General features: G+C 42.2%; 1 protein-coding gene across 1 annotated transcript; it reads right to left on the bottom strand.

The window, feature by feature from the left end:
- Positions 1-145: 145 nt before the first annotated feature.
- abcc6a (ATP-binding cassette, sub-family C (CFTR/MRP), member 6a) lies at positions 146-24,627 on the bottom strand. The gene is made up of 31 exons (XM_020084451.2): positions 24,199-24,627; positions 20,950-21,126; positions 20,708-20,833; positions 16,006-16,143; positions 13,495-13,617; positions 12,331-12,392; positions 12,063-12,194; positions 10,845-11,051; positions 9,563-9,740; positions 9,164-9,325; positions 8,967-9,059; positions 8,202-8,405; positions 7,613-7,759; positions 7,414-7,501; positions 6,780-6,849; positions 6,566-6,692; positions 6,291-6,467; positions 6,031-6,198; positions 5,610-5,796; positions 5,389-5,473; positions 5,177-5,294; positions 4,638-4,845; positions 4,211-4,521; positions 3,731-3,930; positions 3,438-3,564; positions 3,102-3,203; positions 2,851-2,997; positions 2,583-2,741; positions 2,248-2,414; positions 1,901-2,095; positions 146-1,581 (listed from the first exon to the last, which is right to left on the bottom strand). Exons 1-31 carry the CDS (start codon positions 24,238-24,240, stop codon positions 1,473-1,475), a joined length of 4,536 nt encoding a protein of 1,511 aa, XP_019940010.1. The 5' UTR covers positions 24,241-24,627; the 3' UTR covers positions 146-1,472.
- Between the last annotated feature and the right edge of the window lie 3,314 nt (positions 24,628-27,941).

Raw genomic sequence — 27,941 nt, 5'->3', positions numbered from 1 at the left:
CAAATGAGCTTTCATTTTAACTTGCTTCTGTCATTCTATTGTTTTTCCCATTTTTCCAAATTTGTATTTTTTAGTAGACTGAGTTAAAGTATGTATGTATTATTATGCATTTTGTGCTAACTCCCTTCAAAAATACACAAATTCACACATTGAATCAAATACATTTTATTTATCCAGCATGATGTATGGAACAAGACAGTACATTTACAGTAAAATAGTCAATGAAAAATGAACAAGCTCGCTATAAAAAGTATAAATATAATACAATCCTCAGAATTTTAAGGAACTACATTTTGTCATTTGACATAAATAAACTATAGGCTTTCTCTTAGAATATATTGTCTAAACCAGTAAGACAAAAACAGCAAATGCCTCTTCACTTTGAAAAGTTCATAGGGTTCTTTCCTCGAATCGAGACTAAAGGTCAACGTGGACTATGTACAGTCTGTCATGTCAGCACCATTGAAACCATACTGATGTTTGTTTATACTCTGTGCATGTGTGTGTGTGTGTGTGTGTATGGCCTGAATTTGTGTGGTGGAGGCAGAGAGATAATCACACAAAGATTTATCACCATTGTTTTGAAGAGGCATTCTCTTCATTCATGGTGGTTTTTCACTACCGGCGTCAGGTTAAATCTGACCAGCAAGGTCTCTATTGACTTTTTTTATATGTTTACTTTGACAGAAATAAACAACAGCCACAACATAGTTGGACAGTTGCTAATGCTTTGGCTCAATCAGTGTTTCTTTTTCTCTGACATATAAAAACTCCAAATTGGCTGCTTCGAGCACGGATCCCGAAGGCTGTGAAAACCTCATTTCCCTCGCATTTGCCAGGCGGAACCTTTTGAAGGTTAGTGTGTTAGACTATTTCCTGTCCCAGTTTCTGGGACAAGATGGCAGAACAGGTTTCCATCTAATAACAATTACAAAATTGCCTCTTTTTTGGTATACAAGGCAAAAAAATTATGAGTAAACATCAACATTTAAGCCTGAGAGAACATCAAAAATATGCCATGTGCTTTATAAACACTTACAAAAACTATAAAAATAATATAGCTCCCATTCGAAAAAAAAAAAAAGAAAATCCTTAACATTTGTGGTACTCTTTCATTCCAGCATTTGCCTTAAACATTTCATGGAATAAACTGACTCCGCTACTCTATGTACAATATTTATAGCTTGGAGACTCTTGACAATCGACTGTAGCCTTCTTTTGAATGTTCATCATCTGAGGTTAACAAATGTCTTTTCCTGACTTACAAAAGCATGTCTGAGTGTGTGGGATTCTGTAGGGACAGTCAGCAGCTGCTCTTGGGATTCTTAGACAATGCCCTTTTGGAGAGGCGTTCTGAGCTGCCATAAATCTGGGAATGGCCCCATTTAACATGTGTTGGAGAGCCACACGAGTAAGGTGCCACATCTGCACTCCTTGTCACCAGCTCCAAGGAACGAGGCTCCAGCAGAGACCTAGACCAGCCCTGCCTCCCGGCACATTCGGTAAAACTGTCCCCGCTGTGCAATGAGGTTGGCTGGAGTGTCCATCTCGGAAATGTGGCCTCTGTCCATTACGATCACTCTGTGGGGCAGCAAAAAAGGATACAGATGTTTTTTAATTATTTATTGTTGAATTGTTGGAACAAAGTGTTTTTTTGGACAATAAAATAATTTTTAACTACTGTTTTGTTTGTGAAGTGTCAAATTTACGACACATTTCCACCACAGGTTATTCAGAATCCAAACTAATTCCTATCTATGGATTCTTTTCTCAGACCAAAAACATTTGAGAATCGGTAGCCATTAGACTTTAGATATTCTACTTGATAAATGTCTTGTCACTCACCAGTTGACCATTTGACCTTTGACTGGATGTATAATTGTCTTGGATTATAATTTACCTTGTGTAGTCCATGATGGTGTTAAGGCGGTGAGCGATGGTCAGGACAGTGCAGTCTTCAAACTGTGTGCGGATTGTGGACTGGATGAGTGTGTCTGTCTCCAGGTCCACAGCAGCTGTTGCCTCATCCAACACCAGGATCTTGGTTTTCCTCAGCAAGGCTCTGGCCAGGCACACGAGCTGGCGCTGACCCAGACTACACAGACAAAAGGAGAGTTGGAGAGGGTTGAGTGGAATCACATATTAGACAGGGCCTGATCCTGGAGCTTAGTGTAGATCTCTGTATAAAAATGTATGTAATGACTGACTTGGCAAATGGTTGTTTATCTGCACTGCAACGTGTCATACCTGAGGTTTTCTCCTCCCTCTGAGCATTCGTGATTGAGTTTGTCAGGCAGATTGGAGACAAAGTTTTTGAGGTGAGCAAGCTCCAAGGAACTCCACATCTCTTCGTCGGTGTAGGTGTCAAATGGGTCAAGGTTCATCCGGAGGGAGCCTGAGAACAGCACAGGGTCCTGGGAGAGAGGAGAGCAGCTGTTATCCAGCACTGAGCTGTCCAGATCGGTTACAGGATTATTACAATTTGCTATGGATTATTTTGGAATGGATACGGATTGGAGCTATTGCAAACAGTTTATATGATGAAAGCCAGAGCTCGATTTTTGTTATAACTACTGTCATACCTGAGGAATGATAGTAATGCGTGATCTGAGGTCATGGAGTCCGATGTCTTCGATGTTGACGCCATCAATGAAGATCTTTCCCTTCGCCGCCTCTAAGATCCTGAAGATTCCCAGGGCAAGTGAGGACTTCCCCGCTCCCGTTCGACCCACAATTCCAACCTGTGAGAAGAGGTTTTTACTTTGAATTTAAGTATGATACCACACTGCAATTTAAGTGATCCAGGATTAAGTCAATTTTGTGTGTTTTGTATCACACAAAATGACTCACCTTCTCTCTTTCATGAATATGCAAGGTAATGCCTTTCAGAGCCAACTCAAGGCCTTTGCGGTACTGCAGCCCGTAGTCCTGAAACTCTATGGTGCCGCTCTGGGGCCAGGCCAGGGGCAAGGAGCTCCCCTCTATACTCCAACTGGCCTAAATGAGACCATAGCAAAGGGTGAGTTCAGAACAGAGAAGATCTTCTCCTGTACATGGTTGGATTTGTTTGTGTACTAGGTAGTGATTGTTAGTCTGTGTACCTCTTTAGCAGTTTCTGCGTACTCGCTGACTCTCTCCACAGAAACGATGTTGTTTTCTACATCGGTCCAGGATCTCACAATCCAGCTCAGGATTCCTGTCACCTGCAGTATCCAAGACAACACGCTTTACTTCAATGTCTTTTATTTCCTGGGCTGCACAGCGATTGCTGATTGAGCACAGCAACCTTAACATTTCACTTTTTCCAGATAAACTTTTATCGCCACAGGCAACATGCCACTGGAGCATTGTTAATACGCTGAGTATTTGGACACCTCCCGAACTGCTGTGTCCGTGTGTGTTTGTGTTTTTGTGAGCACGTAGGTAGAACCTCTTACCTGGAGTGAGTGTGACACAGCCAAACCAACGATGCCCGGGCTCAGGGTGTTTTTTCCCATCACAGAGAGAATGGCAGCAGCTAAGACCACGCCATTACCCACAAACTCCAGGTTGACTGCCAGCCACCTGTGGATGTAACAATGATTTAGCTGTGGGCCGAGAATTTCCAAAATATCTCCTTATAATTAAAGTCAGAGGCAATTTGTTTAACCATTGCCATCCTTTTTGTTAGCTGTACAAATGAATAAACAACTGAATCAAAACACTTTAGAACTATCACAAATCATCTCACCGGGTGGCCACAAATCGGGGGAAGTAGGAGGTCTGATTGAAGTCGACCCTCTCATTGGCCTGCAGAATGAACCTGGACTGCTCTCCAAAGGCCCGGATGACGCCAGCGCCCTGCACCGTCTCATTGAAGTGGGTGTAAATTGGCGAGCGGCTCACAGCTTCCAGCCGGCGCAGCTGACAGGATGTGGCGACGTAGAAGCTCTGTAACCCACAGTGGAAAAGTAAAACACCAGCTTTAATGAGTGAGACTGAGGGGGAGTGCTGAGGGCTTTCCCATAATTCACAGTGAATGTGTGTAAAATCTATGTCAGCAAGTGGGGGAACAAAATACATGTGAAAAGCAAAATCAGCAGGGTTGGTTTTGGAACTCAGAGCGTTCCAATAACACACAGCAATGGAACCCAGCTCCTGATGATCCATGTTTCAAATAATGCTTTCAAAGAAAAAGTAAGGATCAAAGTCATTAGTGGGGAAAATGTACCTGGACAAAGGCGTAGAGGAAGGCAAGCGGCAGGATGATCACAGCTGCGAAAGGCGTGGCCATCATCACAATGATGCACACCTCCATGAGTTTAAAGACGTAGCTCAGCATCATTTTCAAACCGTCGGGCACCATGCAGTCAATGGCGTCAATCTCTTTGGCAAAACGGTTGAGCAGGTTGCCGCTGGGCGTGCACTCAAAGAAAGACATGGGTGAGCGCAGCACGTTGATCAGCAGGTCCATGTGCAAGTGTCGAGAGGCGATGATGCCACAGATTGAGATGGCAACAGTTGTACCAAATATAGCGATACCTGAACAAAGCGGAGAGATGTTTGATCAAAACAAAACCAAACATTATTAACCACTGTGAACTGTTAAAACATTTCTAGTGTTTGTCCTTGAGGAATTCTGACATTAACCAACTGACCTTGTACAAAGCCCAGAGCCCCAAACACAGTCAGTTTCAGGTCTGTATCGATCTGTGTGCCGTTAACAACGGGGTCATCGGCCCACATGCTGAGCCAGTAGTTGTACGCCAGTGAGGCGCCCTGCTGGAAGGCGTACAGGAAGACGATGGGAATGATGATGGCCAAGCTGATTGTCTTGAAGTACTTCTTGTACATGTCCAACCTCACCTTTTGCAGAAAAACACAAAAATACTTGTCAGTCTCAAGGAATACAAGAACATTTTGTCAGTTTGTGTGTCAACATCAAATCTGTAAAGACTGAATGACTTATATTTGATATTGGATTTCTGGTCAACAGATGAAAAGAAGTTTAATATTCCATCTCATTTTAGCAATATTTCAGGCAAGTTGTGGCTTAGAAAAACAAAACAACAAGGCTAGGGAAGCTGCATATCAGTAAAGATGATAATTCTTAGAAACAACACCTTACACACACAAGTAGTCATTTGATCTAATTATTAATGTAAAAATATTGGGGAGAAGCTATTGTCAGACTCACCCTTCCAGTGCGGGCCTTGTCAACCACGGTCAACTTGCCCAAATCCTCTGGTATCTGTTCCTGTTCCGTTTCAGACACGGGCTCCATATTCTGCAGGTTGGTATTAGTGGTGTCACCCCTGGAGAATGTGGAGAAGCCAAAAGTCAGCGTCATAAAAATGATGCTTGGGATGTCACACATCTTTATGACACTTTATGCATTTGTTTATGTACCCGATGAGCTGCTCCTGGGACAGGTCTCTGGAGAACGGCATGAAGTCGACCATGCTAAGGCGAGCATTGGACCTCCTGGAACCGGCTACAGGAAAAGGACATGTTCAATGCACATGTAGGTACACTTTACTCTTTTTATATAAAATGAATGATAGTGCTTGACAAAATCTGGAGTGAACATGACAGTGTCTTTTGAATTTTGTGCTGAAACATCTCCTCACCTCTCTGTATGGCGCTCTCTTTTCGCTCCGTGGTGGTGGCAAAGGTGTGGATGAAGTCTGCAAATGCACCGTGGCGGCTCAGGAGCTCCTGGTAGGAGCCACTCTCTGTGATTTCTCCATCTACCATGACGAGAATGAGGTCAGCCTGCGGCAGGAAGCTCATCCCATGGGTCACCAGGATGCGGGTCTGCACAGCAAGCCGCACAAGTCAGAAAAATAGGATGTAAGCACAATCCAACACTAAATTGAAGCTTTCTTAAAAACAAAAGTGTCAGCAAAGTGGTGGTTTCCGTGCGATTATAACAATAGCACTGGACATGTGCTTGTAAGTGGTTTAGGTGTCATAAAACCATGTTTTGGCTCTTTGCAACTGAATTGTAGAGGCTTAATTGCAGTGTGCAGCTTTCGTTACATGCATTACCTTGTCTCTGAGGACTCCTTTGGGTCCAATGACTTTGTCAAAGATGTGCTGACCCACGTGCGCATCAACAGCAGACAGTGGATCATCCATCAAGTACACATCCGCCTTCCTGTAGACAGCCCTGGCCAGGCTCACCCTCTGCTTCTGTCCACCTGAGAGGTTCAGTCCCTGCCAGACCAAGATTAGGAGAACATTTGAGACATAACTCACATGATTTATTTTTCTAAGGTTTATTTTATAAGTGAAAAACGTGTGCATACCTTCTCTCCGATTTCTGTAGAATCTCCAGCAGGAAGGATGTCCAGATCTGGCAGCAGAGCACAGGCTTCCAGCACACGGTGGTACCATGTTTTCAGCTTCTCGCGGCCAAATAGGATGTTGTCGTGGACCGTGGCGTTCTGGATCCACGCCTGCTGCGGCACATAAGCCACTGAGCCCTGTGGAGACAGATGTCCAAAGAGAGACTGTCAATATTTATTAAAATGTAACCCGCAAACTACGAACAGATCTTGCACATGGGACATGAGCTCAGCACCTTGACAATGACATGACCGCTTCTTTTCTCTGTTTCTCCGAGCATGGCGGACAACAAAGACGACTTTCCACTGCCCACATGTCCCACCACAGCAACAAGGGAACCTCGTGGCACGTGGATGTTGATCCTGTCACCAAGGATGTGAATTATCCAGTAAGTGTCTCTTAATTTTGTTGATTTATTTAGTTTTTTGTGCTTTTTTTAGAGCTCATACCTTTTCAGACATGGAGGGCCCTCTGCAGACCAGCTGAAAGTGCCGTTGTCGATCACCACATCTTCCCCATCTGAACGAAAAAGAAACATTGAGTGAAATCAAGAAAGCCTGCAATTAACACTAAAGCAGAACATGTTCTTTCAACCTGAGCGACAAACAAACTATCAAAACAAAATTCCTCCCCTGAAGTGACTTGTCAGAGAGCAGTCTGGGCATAATTACAAGAGAATTTGCTTAATCATCCAAATTACAGAGCTGTTGCTTTTTCACGAGCTGTCTTAGGAAGTGTTGACACAGTACAGACACAGAGCGCAGTATGTTTTTTATTTCTCTATAAATCATACGTCTGAATCCATGCTGTGATTTACGATCAACCGCTAAATGGGAATATCCTATAATTAACGTGTCTACCAGTCAGGCCGAGACCCAGGAAGTGACAGTGCACATGAGCCATACAAGGCTGTGGTGCCCCACAGATATAAACAGCTAAAACCTTGTGGGCTGCTTATATCGATTATGACAGCCTATGATTTCAGACAGTATAGGAACCATAATATAGAAATTGGTGATGCTAAACAGTCCAGTATAGTTTATTTATCCAGTGTAACAGTTTATGCATGGGTGGGGCTCCTACCAGAACTCAATGGATCCTTTGAGACATTGTCCACTTTCAGTTCTTCTGAGCACAGGTACTTTCCCAGACGTCTCAGTGAAACCACAGCCTGAAACAGAGTCAGCGGTTAGTTAACTGGCCTGTTTGCTGCACCAGCCACCGTGGAAGGAGAGAAGATCTCCGAGCAGTCAACAGTATATTAAGGTGAAATATTACTCACCTGCATGGTTGTGCTTATTGCAAATGGCAGCTGACTGAGCGGCGTCTTCAGGATGTTGATCAGCGCCATCGAGACAAAGACCTTCTGTGCGTCTAGGACGTTCCTTTCGTCCAGCGTCACGTAGACCCCAAACATGGCGAAGGCGATCTTAGAAGAAAGAAAATATGCTCAAAGTTACGTTTACAGACAGAATGCTTATATTAATAATAATTAACGCACTTTATTAAAAGTACTTAACAAAGAAAAGTAAAACAAACAAAGAAAGACATTTGTAGAGCATTAAAAATGACTAAAATAAAAATATATAAATAAATGAATGCAAATGGAATATTTCAAGAAGAGAAAGCTTTTGAGGCAAGATTTAAATGAAACTAGAGAGTGTGTGCCAGGGCTCTAATGGTGAAAGCATTAGTTTGTGTGTGATTTCCCCACAGTAGAGGTGTACAGTGCAAAGGACAGAGCTATATCAGGCTTTGGGTAAACACACATGTTAGTGCAATCAATGAACAACTATCTCCATTTATATTTCCCTCTGTCAGCTTTGGAATTAGTTTCTTTATTAGGAGTTATTTCAGTTCCCTGCTCTTACCAGGAAAGAGGAGGAGTTGAAGGAAGCAATGGAGATGGAATAAAGGATCTGAGACTTTTTCAGAGCCTCCAGCTCCTTCTCTCTGTAGCCCAACACCTGCTCCAGGAAGGCCTTCTCCCAGGCATAAAACTTCAAGATCTTTATTCCATTTAGGATCTCGTTCATCAGTCTGATGCGGCCGTCCATGAACTTCATCTGAATCTCCTGTTGACCACAAAGAATGTGTTCTTCAATTTTCTTTTTACATTTTATGATTGAAATAAAATAGCTAGAGCTTGGTTACAGTGGAAAGACAACTACCAATTAAGACCAAAGCAAATCCATACATTTGTGAACATGGTCTGCTCTTGTTACAGCTGCAGTTTCCTGAACATCACAGAAGTTGTTTAATTCCGTAGGAATTTACAGCCTGTTACATTCTAGTGATTTTTTATGACAAGGAAACAACAAAGGGCCAGGAATGCGGTCACTCCGTTGAAGCCAACGTTCGATTAAATTGGCATCCAAATTTACAGAACTGTCTGTTGTTTTTCCAAAGAAATGAAAAATGATGTCTTCCTACTGCCCACTCTTTCCTGTCATTGTTTTTCAAACATGTTATATGGGGCAGACATCAAAAGGACAAGGGAGAATGTACCATTCAGGCCAAACACCCACACTGCTCTTTAGCCACTATCTAAACCAGCTGTGGCATCCCTGACCCAACATGCCAGATGTCAGCCTTACTGGAGCGAAGGAGCAAAGGATTCTTGTACCAGCTTTTACCTGCAGCTTGCTCCTTTTCTTTGCAATGAATCCGTTGAGTGGAAAAATGAGGATGACAGTGGCAATTCCTGCCAAAGCCGAAGGGCCCAGATGCTGAATAAAAGAAGGGATAAAAGTGTGTCAAATGGCTTCTGAGTAGAATGCACACATTTGTGCAAGAATGGGAGGCATTGTGAAGATACTACACTTGGACATACCTGCCAGAGAAAGAAGAGACAAAGAGCAATCTCAATAGGAGCCAGCCAGACAGCATTGAAGTAAACCACAAAGTCCATGAGCTTCTGAGTGTCTGCAGAAACCAAATTCACAATCTCGCCCACAGTGCACGTCCTCCTGGCAGCGCTGTTTATCACCAGAGACTGGAGTGACAACAAGAGAGACAAAGACGTTTAGCCCTCAGTGCATTGTGTACAATATAATTTTACACCCTCATAAAGGTTTCTGACAATCACACATCTGAGGTGAAGAGCACTTAATCACACTCTGCATACAGTTTTCCAGTCTGGAAGAAAAGCTGGCTTTTTGTTTTTGCCAGTTTAAACATAATTTATGTCACATCTAGAGGTTACATGTCTTGTTGACGCAGTTCTACCCACCTTCCTGTAAACCAAGCCCATAACCGCCGTCTTCACCCTCATTCCCACTGTGAAGCAAGCATACATGTACTGATGGTTGAAGAGTGACTGCAGACAGGAGAGCAGGAACATCAGGGTGGCATAGAAGTACCCTTTCCACAGCGGGGCGTCTTCGTCTCTCATGAAACCCAGGAGAAGACTGAGGCAGAGGAGAAGCAGATGAAAACAGGTTTATTCGAAGTAGAATATGTTTTTGTTTTTTTATTGTTTGACCCTTTAGTGCACTTTTGAGACTTTATCAAAACCTTATGTGAATTTTCCTGGAAAGTAGCGAATGATACCAATAAAATCAGACACAGGCGGATTTTTACCCTGTCAACACTATTTTCTACAGTGTTTTTTCATTCAATCTGGTTATTATTTGACTTTCATTGTGTGTCTTAAACCAACAGCCTTGAGCGCTGCTGTGGCTGCTGGCTGACTGGTCTGCACAAAGCAAGCTCGGGTTGCACAACAGTGCTCAGCCTGTGGCCGGGCTGCCCTCACACTTGGCCAGCGGCTCCCTTATTGTGGTCCAATTGCTTTGCTGCCATTTAGAGCCTCCTTTCGCTCTCCGCCTGTCCTCCGTACTGGAGCACAGAGGGCTGCGGTCTCGTCGACTTTTCTTGCTCACAGCTCCATGACCATAATTAACACTTCCACTGATTCTGTGCTGTGCATCAACAACAACATTCCAGTCTGGCCAGTGGGATGGTGTGGAGGGTCAGCCGTGACCTGTTTTCACTGCTGCCAGGCTCTGTTGTTGTTTGGTTGTCGGTATAACAAATCGTTTTAAATAGAACAATGAAGATGACATATCTAGAGTTTCTTATGCAACAATATCTATGTATCTCTTTCACTTCAATCTCTCAGTTGAATTGAATTTGTTTAAAAAAACACACTACAAAATCCTTTTTATACTTTTATGCTGTGCATCCAGGAGCTGAGGTTTAGAATATTGGCTGCAGCTTCCTTAATACAGAGTATTCAATGCCATTTGGTTTGTGGAGCACTGAAAAAGTCATATGTGAAAAACACAGCAACATTTCTTTCCAAATATAATGACACGGTTACTTACTAAACTTTTGAGAAGTATTCTTAAAAATTTCTTATAAACAAGGTACAACTGCCTGATTTCTATCCTCACATCTGTGACCCATAAATTCAGGACGACAGACATTTTTGGGGGCCTGACCCATATGGAACTGGCATGAGGTGCAGCTAAGCTAAGAATCAGAGAGCGCATCCCCCCTTCATGTCTCACCTGAGCACCTGCGGGATGGCGAACATGAAGGCATCGTGGAATATGATACACAGGGTACCGGTCAGGAAGTATGGACCAAACTTGCGTGCCAGCGTCCTGAGCAGGAAGAAGCCAGAGCTCTGCTCCTTCTGCAGCTTCCTGAGGAGCTGAGCCTGGTCTGGCAGTCTGCCCCCCAGCGCCACACCCGACGCCAAGGCCTTCTCCTGCCTGCCAGTGGGAGAAAACGCACATGTAGTTACAGACGAGACTTCTGTGTCAGAGATGCCCCGACATGCTTCTGGTGCCTTTCAAGTCTTTAATGTAAAACAGATTGTAAAAAGGTTTTTATTAGTACCATCACTGATGGACTGAAGAATTTGCCAGCAGCAGTAAAAGACATTAGTCAATGACATAATAATTGGACTTAAAGGCAGCTCTTCAAAGCACTGGCTCATGTTAACAAGCTTTGAAAATGACACAGGGCTTTTGTCTTGACATTAGGGTGCAATGTGTCCTCAAGCGACTCTTCTGGACCCATTTTTGGCCTTGAAAGACTTTGGTAATGAGACGTACCAAATTTCAGTCGACCGCAATCATGGCAAAGTCATGTTCTGCTTGAGTCATTAAATCAACTAACACTATGTTAACGTGTGTCAGCGTCGCAATAAAATGGAAATGATGCTTTGGCTGTTAAACCATGACAATAGTGAGAGCTGCGTGGTGGTTAACAGGCTCGTGTCAAAACAGCAAGACATACGAGCCAGAGGAAATATGGAGGACAACGCATGCACACCCTGAACACCCCTGTGAAGATTGGTCCTCTGCCACACATTCATGTTATAACTCTAGGCACATAAAAGATTAGGAAGCCTATCACAGAGATTAAACAAATTAAAGGTCAGTTTATTCATCACAAGGACACAGTTATGTTTGTCTGAGAAAATCAATGGGTTTTTGAAGTCTTCAGGGTAATTTCCACACTTTGGAGTCTAAAGTTTCACAAGAGAAAGTCTGTTACAGACTGTTAGAAAGATGAGTGTGTTAATCACTCAGGTAGGATGAAATGAAATGCTACTTTTGCACTGTGGAAATAAAGGATCCAGTGTTTTTTGGACTTGATCTGCACCGGAGGACAAAAGGTCTGGATGTCTTGACCTCTGCTGTTTCAACTTTGACCAACACTAAAACCCTGGGATTCACTTTTAAACCATTGGAATCAATCATCAGTTAAATTCTCACTTTTGAAGTCTGGCACATTCTGCTGTCCAGTCCTGATGGAGCTCGGACATGATCTTGTTTGACGTGTCTTCCTGCCTCAGGGTCCACAGGTCCTCGGCTGCCAGTGGGGAGCGATAGCCCTTCACAACAAGCCTGCAGGGGGAGCACGGCGATGATTCACGCTCAATCGTCAACAAAACTCGCATATTATTGTAAACAAGCACAAACTGTCACCGTAATGAGTCAGCCGAGGGCCTAAAAATGATAGGGTTCTGAAGAACCACCTTACCCAGTGAACCACCAGAAGAGGATCTTTGACAGGAAAGAGGCATCTTTCACGGGACAGGGATTCTGCAACAGATTAAAGACCAGACTCACTGTTGTTTTCATAGTAAATCTCTTGTCACTAAGAGGCTTTCAAGAAACACACAGCTTCAGTGAGGCCGTCGGTTCATGGTTGAATGCTACACTTGTGAAGGGGTCAAGATGGAGAATGCTGATGTGCACAAACAACACTGTACAATCAGGTGGTCCATTGTGGGGAGAAGAGGCCATGAACTCCCACATGACAGAATAAATAGGGCTCAGTGTTAGCACAGGGCAAAGATGACGTTTTGAGGTCTGGTGCAGACGGTGCGGAAATGTGTCATCACAAACTGTCCAACGAGTGGACAGAGAGACAGACGCACACATGCCAGATACACAGAAAGTTTGTCCTCTCACGCATACTTTATGGCGTTCCTCCGCCCTGCCACCCCCGCATTGGGTGTTTGCTCACTTTATTACAAGCACTCTTGCTCTTCATCCCCTCACTTCCCCTTTTCCTGTGAGTAACTCTAACCAGAGCGTGGGGCAGAGAGGAGGTGGAGGAAGAAGAGGAGCACGCAGCGACCAATGGGTGTGTCCATCACGCCAGACTGCGGCTTCTGCACCCTCAAGCCTCCCCACCGTCCGCCAAGAGTTTGTAAGGGACTTTTCCAGTTATTTTGTTTATTACCGGGGAAACAATACACCGCATGTCTGTTTGATTGATTAGAAACTCATTTTCATTCACCTGTCAGCTGCCTGTCAACAACACCTAGATATTTCAAGGTTGTAAGGTTTTTGTCAGGTTTATGATTGATTGGATCTGTATTAAATAATGGCCATCATACACAGCAGCAATGATGTTATTTCGTTGCGGAAGTGAATAAGTTGTGTTGATGGTATGCAGGGGAGCAATGTCAAACACACACACACACAGACACACACACACACTCCTCTCACAGGAAGCCAAAGTGGGGAAATGAGAGAGTAAGGAGGGAGGGAGGTGAATCATCATCATTTCCTCCAAAAGGGAAAAGTGTCCTCACAAAAACAAAGCTGAAAACCACAAGACAGTTGCTCAGGCATTTTTCCATCCCTGGTAAACGGACGTATTTGACGGAAGTGGGATACATTCTCCTCTGCCTACCTTTTCCAAGACGGTTTTTCCCACTGGAGGCTGGTCAGCAAAACAGCACAGGAAGAGCTGGGCCAGCTGGATTGTGAAGTAGGAGAAGAAGGCGAGGTATCGTACAATGTCTGAGGCAATGCCCTGTGGAATAAGTACGAAAACACAGAATGAGAAGGCTGCACTAGATTCTGACAAATCCCAGAATCTTGAAGTTCCCTGAGTTTATTAGCTTTAAACTATGCCAGACTAGTTTTCGTAAATGTGTCTTTTATGAAAAACCAAGGCCAATATTAATTGGCCTCGTGGCCAAGCAAATGCCAAAGGAAAAATAACATTGAACTTACATCCAGACATAAGGTTGTCAACTGGATCGAAATGTCTTTTTATCTCTTTCAACAATAATGAACAAATCACAGAACATCCTGTGGCTTCATGTGCAGATTCACAACACCATTAGTTTCATTTTATGTTGTTTCCCATGCTTGTGCATTGTATAGCAGAGGATAGAGTTTATACACTGAGATCACAGACACAATAAATGGTATTTTGGACGTTTAATCTAATTTAGGGTGAAAACCCAAAGTCTTTAATGGTTTACTTTCTATAAAGGAAGCGATAGTTAAAACTGCCTCTCAGTCACGCTAAGCGGACGTATCTGTAAATAGGGAGATTGTGGTTTTACAAACCAGCATCCTTACTTTCAGTCAAGGCAACAGCTGTGATATTAACCACTCTGTGACTTGAGTGAAATGTCGAGCTGCTGTGTTATTCTTGATGTACAGAAACTGCGGGCTCTGGCAGAGGCATTGTTTACGACTGGGTCAACACCCCTGCCACAGCCAGCCTGTTGTGCAGCACTATGGGTACGCATGGAAAGCAGAGCCATGGTAAACAGTAAAATGAGTTTCTCTGAAAAGTGTGTGCTTAGAAAGGAGATATGAATGGGCCAAATGGATCCGGCCACACGCTGAAAAACAGGGTCAGGATGGTTGGAGAGTGGGTGGGAAAAATGTAGGTCAAGCGACCAAGAATGGCCAAGGGTCCACAAACATGAACTCTGTCAACTCGAGCTGTCGACACAGCAACGTGAATCAGACACTTTCTTTATAGGTATTTATAAGAAAACAGATGTGCTGCATTATTTTCATTATCTCACAATATTACAGCACCTATTGCAAAACATATGTATATTTACAGTATGTATATGTTTAAATATATAAAAACTACTGACACATTTTGTGAAAGTGTTTTATTTTATAAAACTGATACTGGTTGGGGTAAATGAGGAAAGAGTAAAATGGGGGTTTAAAAGTGGAAATGTATTTTCCAATCTCTATAAGGTTTCTCTATCTCTAAGAGTTAGAAAAACATTTTGAAAGAATTTGGACGTTGGATGAGATGATCGGTGACACTTTCATCATTGTGCACAAAGTAAATAAGGTAGCACAAGCAGGTTATATCAGCTAACATCTAGTCTGTACAAACTTCAGAATCCACTATCCAGCACATGTAAAGTTGATTACTCTACACATTATATGTTTAATCTGTAAGAGAAGGTGAAAAAAAAATCCCTGCTTCATTGATGTACCTGCCTAACAATAGTCTGACACACGAGGTTGCATGAAATATAATGGTATTATTATTGCCCGTGAGGAGAAGATATGTCTGGATGGTATTATGAGCTGAAAAGTAAAATGAATGAATAATTTGGATCAAAACGTTAATATTGAATATTGAGAAGAAATATATATGTTGTCACGTGTGTCCCTCATGTGCACATGTGGTTTTCCATCTGTGTCTACATTCTGAAGGCCATTATGTGTGGATGCATAGATTTCCATCTGGCTGTGTTTACAGCAGTGTAGTCCCATAAACACAGCGCTGACGTTCCTCTGGTCTGACCCTGGGCAGCCATGTCTCACCAGCAGTTATCCCAGGGCCATCATTACTCTCCCCCAAGCAGTGTGGGAATGTCACACCGAGGACGATAAAACAGAAATATGGATGTGTGTGTTTGTGTGTTTTTATAGAAATGCAAATGCGACTGCCCCACGGCCCTGTGTGTGCTTAAATAGAAACTTATCCCATGCAACAATGATTGCAGTGTCTGACAGGAGACACAGGAAGAAAAGGAAAACTTAAACACACACAGGCTTGACCAGAATTGGCAGTGTCATCATCCAGCACTTGGTTAACTTTAGGTTACCCTGGTTAAAATTGGGGGATGAAACAGAAATGCTTTGCTGACACAGGGATATCTCCAGTTTTGCGCCTGGAGTCTTGTGTCTAGACTATGGGTAGGAGTAGACCTGATTAGATAGCCCCACACACCGTTTTGACACTGCAGGTTCAGCGGGTTCAAAACTGAAAAACACACTTCGGCTGCCACTTATACCTGATTTACGATATATAGCTTACTTTTATGTGGTTGTAATATACAGCAGCGTGTATTATTACATTACAGATTCTATACATGGTAAATCACACAACACAGTGTTAATATTACATCTTAATAGTCTAACTATATACCTCGTCCATGGCCAGCTGGATCTTCGCTCGGAGAGGCACAAGGGAACACACGACAGCCAAGACCCAGAACAGGAAGAGGAATACTGAGGAGCGACAGCCTCTTATTCTCTCCAACTGGATGATGCATAAGGCCAGAATCTAGACAGAGACACAGAAAGACAGAAAGGCCTGAATTTGAGAATTGTGTGGTTCTTATTACACAAGAGAGGAAATAAATCTGTCTCGGAGCCAGAGAGCAGAGCGCCAAAACTCTACTGATGAAAAACAAGGATAGGGAAAAAAATGATTTCAAAGTAATAAAAGACCTGAAGTAAATTCACACTTAATCTTTTTTTAAAATTATCTTTTGTGAAGAATTTTCTAGAAAACATGAAGTAACTCCAGGAAAATGTTCCCCTTGGAGATGAAGCACTAGCTCCCCTGTATTAGCTGCCAATGTTTTTAACAGAGCAGAGAGGATAGAGTCAGATTTATGCTGATCTAATGTAGGCGAAGGTGGTTTTAAGAAAGCACTTGGCTTTCTGGGATTCCCCTGGCCGCAGGGACAGATGTGATTTGTCAGACTTCTGCCAATGCTCAATGTTACTATTTAAGTTAACAAAGAAGATAGATCATATATGTACAGTGCCTTTTTCTCTCATTCAGTGTTTGGACCCAGTTATCTGTCTGTTGTCATAGAAACCCTGTGTCTGTTATTGAACCTCTGTAATTGGTTCCTCTTTGAGTTGTCGGCCAAGTGAGACGTCACTTTGTCATACTAGCTCATCACCCTGTGGTGAGATTGCTGGTTTAGACTTCATAATAAGAAGCATGTTGGTTACTATGGGATGAGCCACAGCATCATCCTGTTATAAACTATAGTGGCCTGGTAATTATATAAGTTTTTCCAGTCAACAAGCTGATACACTGTAGGTGGAGATGTGTACAAGAGGGTGGAAAGCACTCTGTGTCCTGGTTGATATAAACAACATCCAGGGTTCTTGTGTTGTGAGTTTTTCAATTCTTTGTTCATTCACATTTCCCTCATACTTCTTGGAAATGCATCGAAGGATGAATGTAGATAGGCAGCCACTCTGTAGTCATACATATGGGGAATTTAGAGTCCCCAGTCAACTCGAACGACTTTGGGTTTTTGGAGCCAAAAGCACACAAGGGAGAACATGCAGACAGCAAGCACTTGATTGTTTAAGAATTATAGATATAAAGATTTGTATTTATTTGAATTGTTTGTGTCCAACCAATGAATCAAGTCTAATGTTCATTCTTCTTTTTGCTCTATCTTGGTCTCCAACAACACCTCCTAACTAAATCCCTGACTCTTTGAATGAAGACTGATTAAGGTTTCATATTAGACCATGGCTGTGACTTTACTTCATCCATCAAGAGTCCTGTATGTTCTCTCTTAATAATGTTTTCTCAAGATATTTCTCTATACCTCCACCTGAATGTTGATCTGTGGTGTTACTCTGACTTTAATATCTAACCAGACACAGAAGCCTTTAACCTGTAATGGAATATCAGCTCTTGATGTGACATGAATTCTATATGTGAGTTTATATTTAATATCTTGTACACTATTTTTCTCTTTATTATACTATCCAATGTCATATGTATATATTCTGTACTGCTGAAACATCACATGGTTTGTTCAAAAAGGATTGTGGGTATTTAAGATGGGGACTCTGTTCTTCAACAGAAGTCTGTGGAAAAGCCTTGATGCTTGAAATGCAAATAAATCATTTAACAGGAGCTTTAGGTGTGTGGATTTTCTCTTTTTCAAAAGTGCGTGTGTGTGGGACAGAAACCTTATAGTGGCAAACCAAAAATAAAGAGCTGAAAGACACCAAAATACTCCAAAGAACTGCTTTACTAGCAGCTTTGACATGTAAATGAAATAACAGCTCTTTAGGCGGGGCCTTGACCTCAGCTATACATTGCCAGTGTCTGTCCTATTATAGCCCTATGCTTTGACGTGCCCTATAGCTGCAAACCATCAGCCCGTCGGTTTGTATGGGTCTGCGGGTGGAACTAAGAACTTTCTGTTCCTGACTTCTGGGTCTTTAAGTCAAGAAGTGAGGAGGTTGAGGCTGCATCAGCCTAAATACAAACCTCTACGTAAAGTAGTGAAAGCAAATGTATAGCTGACCTTGGGTCAACCATACATTTCCAGTGTCCCTCCTATTATAGCCCGGTGTTATGACTTGCCATCTTGATGTAAACCATCAGCCCATCGGTTTGAACGAGTCAGTGGGTGGAACTAAGTCCATCACTCAGCCCCAAATCAAAACCTACCTTTTAATTACATGGGTGTAATGTGTGCAGGGCTGGGAAGGAACTGGAGCTTTACGTAATGTTATTGCTGATTATAGTCAGTGTCATATGTGTACTTTCATTGACTTTCATTGCTAATGACCATGATTCGTCCTGTGGGCTGCCTGACTCAGTCCAAATCGTTCCCATACATCAGCATGAGTGGAAGGGCAACAAAACAAGTTGGTCGAAGGAACAAGAGCACAGTGTTCCCGGACTGCACCCATGGAACGGCTGGTGGTGGGTAACTACAATCAACATCCAGAAAATTATATGCTTTGATAATAAAGATAGATCTGGCCAGTGGATTCAAAGATTAGCGACATGCTGGTAGTTTGAACTGGTGATTAATGACGTCCTTAAAATAAACATATTTTGAAACGCATCCATCTATACAAGAGGCGTCTTAGTTGTATTTTTACCCAAACAAGTACTGGTATTTACTCAGGAGTCTGACAAGACCACAGGTGGGCCAGGCTGTCTGACTCGGAGAGGGAGACTGTGCAGGACCTGTGCTGGGCTGCAGAGAGAGGGAGCTTTGTGAGTGAAGCTCTACAGCTCTGTGGGTCAGCTTTACAGAATCACTGGACTACAGCAACCCTCCCTATCCGGGCTGAACTGCATTGTAATTCTTAAATCACTCCTGCGCAGCATAAACATGCATTTCAAACTTGTCATGCCACCCATGTTGTGAGCTGCGCCCTTCTTCTGTTTCTGCCAACGCATCATTTAAGCATCATTTAAAATGAGTGGGGTCGATGCTCTGAGAAACATTCAGGGCCACTTACATCAACACATGCTGCTGAAAACATTTCTTTGATTGCACACTGGTCCTTATCCTCTATAAATAATGGTGTGTAGCCCACCTCACACACCACCCTGATCCAGGGGGTAGGGGAATTGTGGTTTGATTCAAGATGTTAGGAGGGGGGAAAGGCAAACAACAATTGTAAAAATGAAAGACCTGAGCAGACAGAATAAATATGTACTACTTCTGCACAGATTTGGAGAATTTTAGTAATTTAAGCTGTTGCTCAGAGTCTAGGTTTATTTTGTTAATTCTAAACCTTGGCTTCTTATTCCAAAGTAACCTGGATGAGTGTTTTGCAATTTTTGTCTTTTCTTCCTTTCTGTACAGGCAGTGCAATTAAACATCTTAAATACAGTTTTGGTCAGAACAATGGCGCTCAACCAAAGAAACTGGCGTCAGGTCCAACAGCATACCTGTAGAGCCTTTATAAAGGCTGAATCTCTCTGTGTAATTAGGTTAAGCATACGCTACGACTGCAAGTCATCACCATTGTATTCAGCGGTTTTGTGTTGTTTAAAGATAAAGGCTGGAAGAGATTCATATGAAGTTGATTTAAAGCACATGATTAGTCAATGACACTGAGCGACACAGCTGCTGCATTAATGGACAAACTTGACGCAATCTCTTGGGTGGACAAGCAGCAACAGTCAATGCTCACAGCTGACTGGTGGGCCTGTAATCTGTGATGTGTAATTGTATAAAATGATGCTGAGTTTTAGCCAGAAACATCACAGTTTATGTGAAAAATTGTTTATGACAAACTGTCCTCGGCTGAAAAAGCACCTCAACAATCATATTTTCATTGCACTAGAACTTTGCTTGAACCACATCAAACAGTAATTCATGTCACTACATATATATTTTGTACCCTGGTAAGTAGCAGTCAAATAAAGGTTTTGTTTTCAGGGTACTGTGATGTTTGCATTGTCTATAAATCTCTTTCTTTGTGCCTCAGTGTCTGACCAACATACTGCACGTATGCTATATATTCTTTCATGTGTCTGCACATTGACATGTGAGCAAGCAGGACACAGGAGGAACTATTCTCACATTTCTGTTGCCCTGAGCAACACAGGGGGGTGTTGAAATGTGTAATTCAGGCTGCAAATCAATGGCCATGGTTTCGACAATTTTCATACATAAATATTTTAGTAAACTATTGCACAGTTACATAAATCATTTATAGTCAATGAGTATGATGAAAGCCTTCTAGTCTTGTTTAACAACTAAAAGAGGAGAGTTGTGATTAAAGCCCTGTAACATTGTTTGCTTTAATGTCACACCCAGTTTGATTTAAGTAGTGTCTTGAATGTGCAGTTTTCCTGTTCTTTAATAGTGTGAAATCTATGCACATACTACAATATTTAAGGCCTGCATTAGCTTATTCAAGCCACTGCCTGATTTGGAATTGAATAAATGTATCATATTGCAGAATGCTGCTTATGTGCCAAGAGTCATGCAAGGTCAAGAGTGAGCCCTAGCTTTTACATCTTAATGTGGCGTAAAGTCATCTGTATACAATTTAGGCAGATATATGTAAATGTATGGGTAAATGCTAGTTTAAGGAACCACAGTATTTACCACAGTCATGCTGCGTATGATGGGGCTCAGTAGGAAGACCATGTGCTGTTGGATCTCCTGGCTCCTCTCCAGCAGAATATAGAAGAACTCCACGAAGCCGAAGGAGGCCAGCAAGAAGCCCAACACCTGAACAGGACAGGAAATGCATGACGTGCCGTCACATTTGCATCTGCATTTGCACATCTGTTTTCATGTGAATAACAATACGCTGAAGAATTGCAAAGGTCTGTGTGAAGTCTCACCATCTTAGAGGAGCAGAGGCAGGACATCTGAATCCGTCCATGGTCATGGCAGTAGAGATGAAGGCAGTAGAAAGGGGCCAGCAACCACAGGTAGATACAGGGAACCCACACCAGCACTGTGTTCTGGAAACACTGAGTCAGGTCCGGGTTGGCCGTGTACCACGTTCGGTTCCAGTCCTACAACAGACACAGTATAAGAAAAGATTAAGAGAATGTACTTAAAAATCTGGAATTGAGGTCTAACTGTGAGATTATATTAATCATCATCATGACAGACACAGCTGGCAAGGGCTGAGTCCAGAGAATCGAGACTTGGTGCACGTCCTATGTTTCATCCATCAAGGCCGTGGCAAGTGAAACCACAGTAAGTTTACAGAAAATCTATCTGTGCCCAATCCTGAGAGGGTGTGAGTTGGAAGAAGCCTTTTTTTTAACTGAAAAGAATCAGTTTTCCTTGCTGTGTCTCTGGCTTGATTCCTTATTTGAGCAGAACAGTAACAACTTTCAACACATTAAACAGTGAGGTCAAGGATTATACTAATAACAATAAAAACCCACACATACGAGGTGTGTTGGGCAAATGCTGCCAAATGTGTGAGATTACGTAACAGCAGCAGCAGCAGTGGAACCAGGATAGGTCATCTATTGTTTAAAAAAAATTCCAGGGTGCTAAGTGACTTGCTGTTGTTGCTTGTCTTGTTTATCACCTCACTGGTCTAATGAGGGGCAGGGTGTCTGGCTGCACTAACGAGACTGCCCTGCGGAGTCGCCACAGGAAGTGGTTTAAAGATTCGAGTATGGCAGAGAGCTCTGGCCCCGCTGGTAGACTCCCAAATTGGATAAGGGAGAGAGAGGCCACAATTGGAATCAGCAGCAGGATCATTATGTGACAACCGTGCCAACATCCACGCAGCGAGTGAAGCGCGGCAGGTGAGATGTTTACCTCCCACTGACTGACGCTGCCGCACCTCAGGGCAGCATATCTCATCATGAATAGTGATTAATACAGGTTTACCATCAATAGCTGCTTCTCTTCCATCCACAAGGCGTCTGAATCATTGGTCTTACTGTCGCCTACCCGTTTTAGTTCAAACGAAAGTTTGTCCCAACTCCACCACAAGTACAACACAGGTATTCCCACATAAATCCTTATAACGTAGCTGGTTATGGTTACGTGATAAACTTGCCATTTTGCACATACTGCACAGTAGGGTGGTTTCTGTGAACGCTGATGCACCGCAACGTGTTTGAGTGATAAATCTCCTGAGAAGCGATGAGTGGGAGGCTACTTTTCACAGACCCCTCTGACTCCTGTGGTCAGTGGCAGGCAGATGAACACAGCACTTTGATGCAAGAGATCCAACTTGTCAAACATACTCTTTTTTCTCTTGTGCATTTTGCTCAGTGCTTATTCTGTTTCTCACCCTGGGCTGAAATCCTTGCCGCAAGCTAGCAGATGCCAACAGCTTGGGCACTGCAAGATGTCTATTTTTACCTGATGTGAAAATTGAGGAAAGAGACTTGTACTTGTACGGCGAATCTGCTTTATGTCCCCTGCTTTGCAGTACGGTGTCTAATAACCCCCTTGTAACACAAATCGTGCTAATAATAAGGTTAAATAAGTGAAATCTTCCACCAGGTTGTGAGCTAACAGGACTGAAAGCAGCATTATGCACAATAGTATTTGTCGCTTGTGACCAATCCAACCACAGCTACCTCCTTTCGCATCTCTTTTTGCAGTATTTTGTATCGTTTTTAACATCTTTTTTCCTGTAAACATGTTTATTTGTATTGTTATATTTTATTTATTTTTTACTAAATGCACCTGGTAGCTGCTGTAATTTCCCCATGCTTCATTGTGTGATGACATTAAAGGCATTCTATTCTATTCTATTCTAGTATTTGTCATGTAAGAACCAAGGAGCATCAACCCCTCCCCTTTCACCAAGACCTTGACCTGTTGTTTAAATTACAGGATGGATTGGTTCAAGGGGAAAGAAAGTAAATATGCTGTTAGCTCCTGGACTGACCATGCTTTTAGCACTAAAGCCAGTTTAGCACTAAAGCCATATAATCCCACAGCAATACCCCACAGCTGTGACTAATGAGTCAGCAGTGACGCCTCGCCTAAAGTATGCAAAAGGTTGATTACTGCCATTAAGAACTGACTGAACCGCTCTTTGGAGCCGACTAGAGAAAACAAAATCTTTTTAAAACAGTCCTTGTTGTGTTTGATGGATGTTCTGCGGCTAAAAGCATCACATCTGCACTCTGAACTTTCATGGCAGAAGAGTGACCACATGGGATGATTCACAGTTTACTTTCACTTTCTCGACAATGGCTGTTTTGCAGGAACATCTAGAGACGCAGCTGTAATGAGAAACAGAGGGAGAGAGGAACCGATGGGACGAAGGGGGCGAGCTGGGATTTCTAGCTGGATTGCGGCCATCAGTCTATTTTTTCGAGCCGGGATTCAGAATGTGGAGCTTTGCTGATATACAAGTCTAATAAGCCTGTTGAACAACAGCAGCTCAGCTCAGTGTTACGCAGCCTCACTTCTCAGCATCTCAATGTGCTGAATCACAGGGCAGAGGGACGGTAAACACAATTCAGGCATAGACCAAAGTCTCCCATTGGGATTGGTTTGCTAATACAATCCGATATGTACAGGGTGCAAACTGATAAGTTCAGTGTATCCCATGCTAAGTTGTTTTCTGTGCTGCTGCTGAGTGCTGCCAACAAACATTACATACCCCCACACAAGTTTAAAAGTTTGAAGCTTGTTGTTTACTTAAAACTCTCAGCAGGATGGTAAAAAACCTGTTGAATGCAAAGATCAGCATAGTTGATGGCCAAGGACCTTGCATGCTAATGTGGCTAATGCTAATACATAAATTAATTGAATCATATAAATTGTCAAAATAAAACATGTTCATCAGACTAAGAAGGCAAACAATCAAAACGGTCTTGTGTAATGTTTTTCAATCCATAAACCATTGTGAACACTCATCATTTAGCCTCAGAAAGACACAGTCGAACCTTTACAATAATATACAGTCATTCATAAACATCACTATTAGCCTATGTGACATGATCAACAACACAAATTCACTTTATACATACTTTATACACTCAAACTCACTATAACTGGACTGGATGAGGCTTTACGCAATTTGCTCATGACAGAAAAAGACAAACACTCAGTAAATAAATGTGATTCCATGGTCAGTGAACGCATCACAAACTCACCCACAGAGGGTCCAGACCACTGAGTCTGCAGAAGGCGTCCATCCACTTGCTCGCTCCTTCCTCCCAGATGCTCCACTTGCTGGGATTGAACAACCCTGCTTCTGGCGCTGGGCAGCACACACACTCAGCACCAGTGTGTGTGTGTGTGTGAGTGTGTGTGATGGTAGGGAGATAGAGAAGTATGTGTGTCCCTATTAGATCTCTCCTCTCTTTCTAATGCTGGTATTTCTTGGAATTAGCTGCGTCTCTGTCTGGGTGGCACGCTCTGTGTTTATTAGTGTGTGTGTGAGTGTGTTTGAGTGTGTCTGTTAAACTTTTCCTTCCCTTTAATAAACCATTTTCTCTCAATGAAACTCTGTTTCTGTCTGCCTCGCTGTTAGAACTGCTGCTGCCCTGAGATCCTGTGTCCTTCTGACTCTCACTCCTTCTGCTTGCTGTTTATGAGTATGTCTCCTTGTTGGGTGGGTGGAAATATTTCTCCCTCTCTCTCTCCCTCTCTCACTCTCTCTCTCTCTCTCTCTCTCCCTCCCTCTCTCTCTCTCTCACTCACACCCCTCTCTTCTCTCCCACATCTACTGGATTTGGATCAAAACACCACAGCTACTCCCCTCAATGGGATGACATTTGCACACCGAGACACACTCCTCCCACTTTCCCTCATTGCCCCTTACATACTTTTACATTCCCTCTCTCGCCCCCTTTACCCCACATCCCAGACCACCAGTCGTTTAGCCACACACTGTCTGTTTGTGGACAGACATGCATTCAAACCAAGAAGAGAAACACTGGGATAAATGCCTTCGTTTTAAGATCTCAATGATAATGATGTACAGAGACGCTAAAGTCCCAAAAGGCATTATCTTTTTTACACCTGAGCTATGTAGCAGCTGGTAGGTGGATTGTAATCGATGGGATTTGTTTGTCTGTCACAGCCACAACTTGTCGAGTTTAATATGAGTTGGTAGGGGGCAGGGAACTATTGATTTATTTTTTCAAACCCATCAACGGTCAAGCTCACAAGGTTTTAAGGCTAAAATGTCTTTTATTCATTTACTTTGATTGAATCCTTAATAAATATCTACATGTTAAATGTACCAAAATGAAAAACAATAAAAACACAAAGAAATGGTGCATTAATATTAATAACTACACTTCACATATGCCCACAAAATAAATATATAATGTTCATCAGGTCTTACGATAAAATTGTACAATGACTTTATCAATGTATTATGTTTTGCTGGTCTGCATACCTCCTATGATTGTGGTAATTGTGAAGTTATAATAATTTCATACTTTTGTTAATCAATAACCTTCACTTCCTCAAAATTGTTAAATCTATTTTTTTTAACATTGTAGCAATGCACATGTAGCATCTCTATGAGTGTTTTACTAGTTTATGTGGTGTGCAAGTTATTTATCAGTTGTGATCAAATTATAACATCGACATTTTGATAAAACATTATGCAGGAATACATTAACACAAAGTGATTATACTGTGCACACAAGTTATTATAAAATATAGGGAAAATAACTATATAACTTGTGCACACAGGTTAATCACTTTGTGTGCACAGAATAGTAACTTATGCATACAAGAAATATCACTTCTGGGACTTAAAGGTACAGTGTGTAGAATTTTGTGATATCTAATGTTGAAGTTGCATGTTGCAGCTGAACACCCCTCACCTCACCCTCTCCTTCCAAACATGAAAAAGAACCTGTGGTAGCTTCAGTTGTCATAAAAACTCAAAAGGTGTTTAGTTTGTCCATTCTGGACTAATGTAAAAAACATGGTGGCCTCTGGAGAGAGGGCCCCCCTCGATGTAAATATAAAGTATTTAAATATAAAGAGCCTTTTTTTGTGTTAAAGAAAACTACAATATATACAATTTAGATTAAACCAACTAGTGAAAACATCAAATTTCACCTAAATCTTACACACTGGACTTTCAAGGGACTCCACAAGTGACTGTTGTGTGACGTATCATTATATTATTATGATATGAGATGTGCTTAGCTCTGGTGCACATAAAAAAAATATTGCTTTTGGGGACTTCAGGGCTTCTGTATGAGTGACTGTTCTGATGCATATTTCATATGCATCACAACTCTGGTGCAAAGCTGAGCAAAGCATAACATACCAGCATTTATAAGTGCAGTCACCTTTACAGCTGGACACAAGCGTTGACTTATAACATGGTGGACAAGTCAGAAATGTAGGATTTTAGTCCAAACTAATACATATTAGTTTGACTATTTCTGGTAAATGGAAAATGTACAGTCACCTCAATAGCACACACTATCACATGCACTTCCAAATATTGCAAAACAACTTGCTGATATGGGAAAAAAAGACAGTGAATCAGTTAATTAGTCATCTCACTGGACTGAAACTTGCACTGTAAGTGGAAAATGACCATGCAACTGTGTCTCAACCAGTCATGTTGAATTAGAGTTTTAAAGTCTCTGGCCATATTGTGAATGAAGGAATAGTGAGTGGCACTAGGGGTACAACTCTGTTAAATCTTAACAGTGTGGAATGGCATTTAGCCATTCTGCTGCCCACTCCTAGAAACAACTCCCAGCGGATATCAAATCTGCCCCAACCATAACTTGCTTTAAAAATAGATTAAAACTATATTCCTTGCCTTCGGTTAATAACTTAATCTTACACTTAATCATAATCTGTTTTATACTGTTTCTATTCTAAACCTTGATCAAGTGCATTGTACTCTTATTTTTATACTTCTTTTATGACCTCTGTGAAGAATAATGCGCTACACATATATCAAGTGTCTAGTGCAACAATCGTAAGTTCATTTTGTGTTGTCGTGGGTATATATAAAGAGTAACTCTGACATTTTACACTCGGATTAAAAAAACCAATTATAAAATAAAAATACAGCAACATGTATCTCCAGATATATTATAAGCACAAAAACAAGTGTGTGTGTCATCAAAGCTCTTTGTAGTCTGCTGAAATGCATCACTGAATGGCGTGTCAATGGTCACTCTGGTCAAGACACAGGGAAATATTCCACACAGCAGCTGCACAGGAAAGTATGACACCAACATGACTAGGACTAACACCACCGCTGCCATCGTCACCGCAGAGAAGAAACATGGAAAGTTCGTCCGAGAGACAGCAGACCACCACCAGGCCTGTGTCTCGCCATGCGCAAATATGAGATTATTATTCTTTCAAAAGTGAGTCATCACTTGATATTTCTCTTGCAGACGTAGTGTTTTCAGCCTGGGTGCAAAATGCTGAGAGTTATATAACATGACGTGTGAATTCATTTGAACGTGAAATTAAAAAGTTGGATTTGAGGCTGTTGTTTAAAAAGTGTAATTGGAGTTGACATAAAGAAGCTGGAACTATACCTGCGGTTAAAAGTAACAGTTAGGTAAATATTTTGTGCTAGGTGTGTTTCTGGTAAGAAGGTCAGGAAGTTCAAAATGTCCATTTGCTGTCCCCAGAGTTTATGCTGCTGCCTTCAGCCTTTGTTCAGCTTTTAAGAGAAAATAAATGACTGCAACAGAGTCTAATGTAGCTGTCAGACAGATCTAAACAAAGCCAACATCCAGGGTCTAACTGACTGTTGTGTTATGTCTCTGTCCCACAGCCTGACTCGATTGTTGCTACCACCAAGAAATGGTCCGAAACACCACAGGTGGTATAACACAACCAGTGAAGTGGAGAGTGTGTATGTGTGTGTGTGTGTGTGTAGCACAGGCTG

This window comes from Paralichthys olivaceus, chromosome 8, assembly GCF_024713975.1.
Source record: "Paralichthys olivaceus isolate ysfri-2021 chromosome 8, ASM2471397v2, whole genome shotgun sequence".
In the NCBI taxonomy this organism is placed as follows: domain Eukaryota; kingdom Metazoa; phylum Chordata; class Actinopteri; order Pleuronectiformes; family Paralichthyidae; genus Paralichthys; species Paralichthys olivaceus.
The sequence above is the reverse complement of the archived record's forward strand: the minus strand, read 5'-3'. Positions and strand labels throughout refer to the sequence as shown.